The sequence below is a fragment of the Cucurbita pepo genome, chromosome 5 (assembly GCF_057944985.1).
Source record: "Cucurbita pepo subsp. pepo isolate OVF chromosome 5, ASM5794498v1, whole genome shotgun sequence".
In the NCBI taxonomy this organism is placed as follows: domain Eukaryota; kingdom Viridiplantae; phylum Streptophyta; class Magnoliopsida; order Cucurbitales; family Cucurbitaceae; genus Cucurbita; species Cucurbita pepo.
In genome coordinates, this window is record NC_141802.1 from 5,006,798 (window position 1) to 5,011,388 (window position 4,591).

At 39.6% G+C, this 4,591-nt stretch overlaps 1 protein-coding gene and 1 pseudogene across 1 annotated transcript; both read right to left on the reverse strand.

Annotated features, from left to right (window-relative positions):
* Positions 1–460: 460 nt before the first annotated feature.
* Positions 461–679, reverse strand: LOC111796048 (uncharacterized; annotated as a pseudogene).
* A 1,388-nt stretch (positions 680–2,067) lies between these two features.
* On the reverse strand, positions 2,068–3,397 carry LOC147792652 (uncharacterized). The gene is made up of 2 exons (XM_087123909.1): positions 2,620–3,397; positions 2,068–2,543 (listed from the first exon to the last, which is right to left on the reverse strand). The coding sequence occupies exons 1-2, from the start codon at positions 3,395–3,397 to the stop codon at positions 2,068–2,070; spliced, it is 1,254 nt and encodes a 417-aa protein (XP_086980035.1).
* Between the last annotated feature and the right edge of the window lie 1,194 nt (positions 3,398–4,591).

Here is a 4,591-nt window from a genome sequence, read left to right on the forward strand (position 1 = left end):
ATATTCCTAATAACTTATCCAATTACAATGTATTAACCGCAAATGCACCTTTCTTTTATCAAATCTCAGGGACATGGTCTAATTACGAGGGTAGTATTTTATCATGGTGTCGGATCTCAAGTTTTTATGGATTCCTTCTTTGTTACCGAGGTCGACCCCAAAGACATAATGTCTCAAAATGAGGAGGCCATAAAGAAACTCTTTTTTATTTCTTTCTTTCGAACTTCGTGAAGAGCCCCATTCAAGATCTCCCTCGTTACGAACAAAAAAGTGGGGCTGCGCCCCTATTGTGCACTCCCTACGTTCTACGAATCGTTGTTGATTCTGAACTTCATTCGTGGAGGAACTGGACTTTTGATAGGCCAGCCCTTTTTTATGCGCTGCTTTACCCTGAAAGAAAAATGAGCTTTGCTCCTCTAAGCTCCCGACGCTCCCGTGGTTCGCGAGAAGGAAAAATGACTCATCCTTTGTTGCATCTGGCATGAGATGATAAAGAGAGAGCTTCGTCTATCGATGAACAGCAGATTGACGTAACTCTTGGCATTGCTTTGTTTTTCTCTCCTTTCCTATCAGCGAGTTTCGATCCTTTTGTTCAAAATTTCTTCGTTCGTACCGAACCGCTTGCAGAACCAAATCATGTTCCACAAGATCCAATATCAACTATACATCATCTTTGCATTTATGCCGGAGATGTCACCAGTGCTATGGGTTTTGGTTTATGTAGATCCAAAATGATGAATGGGATTATGGCACTTCACATGCCGCCAATGCGGAAGGATGCCCCCGAAAAGAAGGGAACGCTGCTTCGCTCTGTTGGATGCGTCGGATCCCGTATAATAAGCGAGCTTTTTACCCTCAAATTTGAAGATGTAGGCGCAAAATGCTATCCTGCTCTATTGTTGCGTAGCAATAAAAGCCTGCTCATGCTGCTTCGGCGACACTTTTTCACCTTCTCTTCCCTCTGGGTGGGAGGGCTAGTGGACATGGGGAGGAGGATAGCGAAGCGTGTCGTTCGTAATGCAAAGAAAGAGACCACTACTTCGCTTCTTTGTTGGACCGCCCGCGCGAACACAGTGGTCTCTGACTAGGACCAGGAACCCATTCGAATTTGGATCTTGATATGTCGGTGCTTTTTAACCGTAGGCATCTTGCCAGGAAGTTGGTGGGCTCATCATGAATTAGGTCGGGGTCGTTGGTGGTTTTGGGATCCCGTTGAATGTTAGAAATTACGACTCTCCACAATGGTATGATATCGTCCACTTTGAGCATAAGCTCTCATGGCTTTGCTTTGGGCTTCCCCAAAAGGCCTCATACCAATGGAGATGGTATTCCTCACTTATAAACCCATGATCTTCCACTAAATTAACCAATTCTTCATTCTTGGACCTCGTTTTTTAATATTGTGACTTTTTCATGCTGTGTCTCAGGAACCTTTTCTGTTGGGAAAGGAATAGTGGAAGAGATAGGAAAAGATAAAATAGATCAAAGCTGCAGTGCTTTATTATTGTTTCATCACTCTATATTACTTGAAGAGTTACACAATTCCAATATTTATAGGCTTATACACTAAACAGAAATAGTAAATTATGAAAATCGTAGATAAATTCAAATCTACTAACAATCTCCTAAAATCTTGGTAGTTTGAATACTTTGAATCATATCTCAGTTTTGACTACTTTGAATCATATCTCAACACTCTCCCTTGATTCAAAGTTGCGGATGTCAAGTAATCGTCTAAAATTGCAGAACTTTTCTTTTGACAAAACCTTAGTAAGTATGTTTGCTTTAATCCGTATAATGTCTATCTCAGCTTGTATACCTTTATTTCTTTGTCTTTCTTTATGAATCCGTCTGGTTGTGTTACATAGACCTCTTCTTGTAAATCTCCATCAAACTGATAAACAGGCCACCGCAATGGGCTGCATGTCCCATGTAAATCTCCCTAGAACTTTTCATTTGGCAAGTTACTCGTATCTCATGTTCCATTTTTCTCAATGGACTTCATCTCTTCTACCATGACTTTCTTCCACTCTTCTTTTTCAACTAATTCTGCATAACTCATAGGGTTTAAAATAGTAAGAGCAAATTGACATGTGCAAATATGTCAACTAAAGATTTATACTTCTTTGGAGGTGTCTCATCCGAAAATTCTTCAAGAGAAAAGTTGCTATTTAGTGATGATGAAGATGATGAATTTGACAGATTTTGTGTTGCAGTGGAGGCACTAGGAGATGCACTGGAGTTGACCCTTGTCTCTTCATGTGTAGAAACTTCAACTATAATCTCTTTTGTATCATTATCTAATAGTTTTATCTTACCATGATTGGTTTTGACTTTCACTGTGCCTTTTTCCTCAACTTGAATCTCTTTTATATTTCCAAGTTGCACCTTAAGTCTTTGCGTATCATCAAGCTCTTGGAATAAAGATTTGATGTCTGTCATATGGTTCGAGCATCTGCTATCAACAAACCATAAGTCACCTTCTTTTGGATTAATATCAATACACGCCATAAAAAGCTTTTCTTCTTCTTTTTCATTTTCTGCTGCAAAATTCACAATCAGCTTTTGTGTTCCCATACCTTCTGCAATGGTAACATTGTAAGACCTTCCTTATATTACTTTGTTCATCATTTCTCCATCTATCCCTGTTATGACGACCACCATGGAAGTTGCGAAATCCCCCTCTTCCACGAATTCTACCTACTAAACGAATATTTTCTCTTTTGTTGCCTTCATTGTTGGCTGTCTCCTTCACTTGTAGTGCCTTTTCTTCATTCCTATCTGATGATCTATTGATTCTTGACTCATGAGCCTGAAGCGAGCCCATCAGTTCATCAACAAAGAGTATTGATATATTCTTAGCTTCTTCTATGGCAGCCACCACATGGTCAAACTTTTGAGTTAAGCTTCTCAACACCTTTGAAACAATTGTTTCATCTGAAATTTTCTCTCCATAGGTACGCATCTGACTGACTATTGCCATTGCACTTGACAAAAAGTCAGCAATTGATTTGCCATTCGTCATGAGCAGAGTTTCAAAATCACGTCTTAGAGATTGCAATTTCACTGTTATGACCTTTGAATCTCGTAGAAACTCCTTCTGTAGAATTGACCATGCTTGCTTTGATGTGGTTGATTCTACAATTCGTGAAAAATTAGTCTCATGAACTGCTTGCTGAATAATGAGTAGAGCCTTGGCATCGTTTTTCTTGGTTTCTCTTAGTCTCTCCTTTTCATCTATTATGGGTTCCAATACATGAACAAACCCGTGCTCCACCAAGTCCCATATCTCCCGCGGTCTAAGTAAGGTCTTCATCTTGATGCTCCACCACTCATATTTCTCACCACTAAAAATTGGTAATAGCTGTGTAGAGGAAGAAAAACCAGCTACTGCCATTTTTGTTTTGTGAAATAAATAATAACTCACCCTCATGTTGACAGGAATTTGGCTCTGATACCAAATTTGTTGGGAAAAGAATAGGGGAAGAGATAGGAAAAGATAAAATAGATCAAACCGACATATCAATGATTCTTTTCTCCCAGATGAAGCAGCAGACATCGGTCCATAGAACCTATAAAAAAGAGATGGTTGTGGCGCGAAGTACTTTTGTGCACCTACGACACTCGGCTCGGGCACAACCCCGCCCCGTTATGTTATGGAAGAATCGAACTGATTGCAGGGCTGGTTATTTAGAGCCAGCAATTGCCTGCCGAATTTCATCCCGTAACTAGAAGAAGATCGCTTCGGGGTCACAGTGGCGTGGCTGAATGTAGAGCAGTCCGCCCGCGTTTGATCAGTCGATTCTTTTTTTCTTCAGAAGATGGTCAAGGTAGCTTGCTTCCAAAGTCACTGCACTAAATGCTCACGTAGTTGTAGTAGTTGGCTCATAATGCCTCTATTCTATACTAAAAGACTACTCCGGAGGGGTCTTTGCTCTACAAAATCAGGTAGACGAGTACCATTGATTCTTTTGATGGCTTTCTCAGTTTTGAATAGTATATGAGCGGAGCGAGAGTGACTAGAGTTTACTTCAGGAATAAAGGTTTTTAATGTAGTTGCGCACGTTTTTGCTTTTTTTTATCGAGATTGGGTCGGTATTTAGCTTCTGCACAAGATTGAAAAGAATTCATAGCATTTCAAGTGAGATGTCCAAGATAAAAGGAACGAAAATCGACGAGCTTTTTAAGCCCCAAAACTTAGAATCCATGGAATGAATGTATCTAAATCCATGAAAAGATCTATTCTATCTGTCTAGATAGGGGAAACCTAGAGAGCTTCACTTTAAGATAGCTCGAGCAAGAAACTCCTCTTTCCGAAGAAGAATGCCACCCCTTGACCTTACTTATTTAGGCCTTTAGGTGAGCTTGCGTTATTGTACTAAGTAAGTAAGTGTCAGACACACTCATACAAGAAAGAGACAACACTAAAAAAAAAAAAAAGCAAAACCAACTTCATTATGTTCTTCAACTTGGTGCACTGTACATATATAGAAAGAAAAAAAAAAAAAAAAAACTAAATAACTGCTAATAACCTACACTAACTTCCCAGCAACAACTGCTAATAACTTCCCTTGCTATTATCCACAAATAC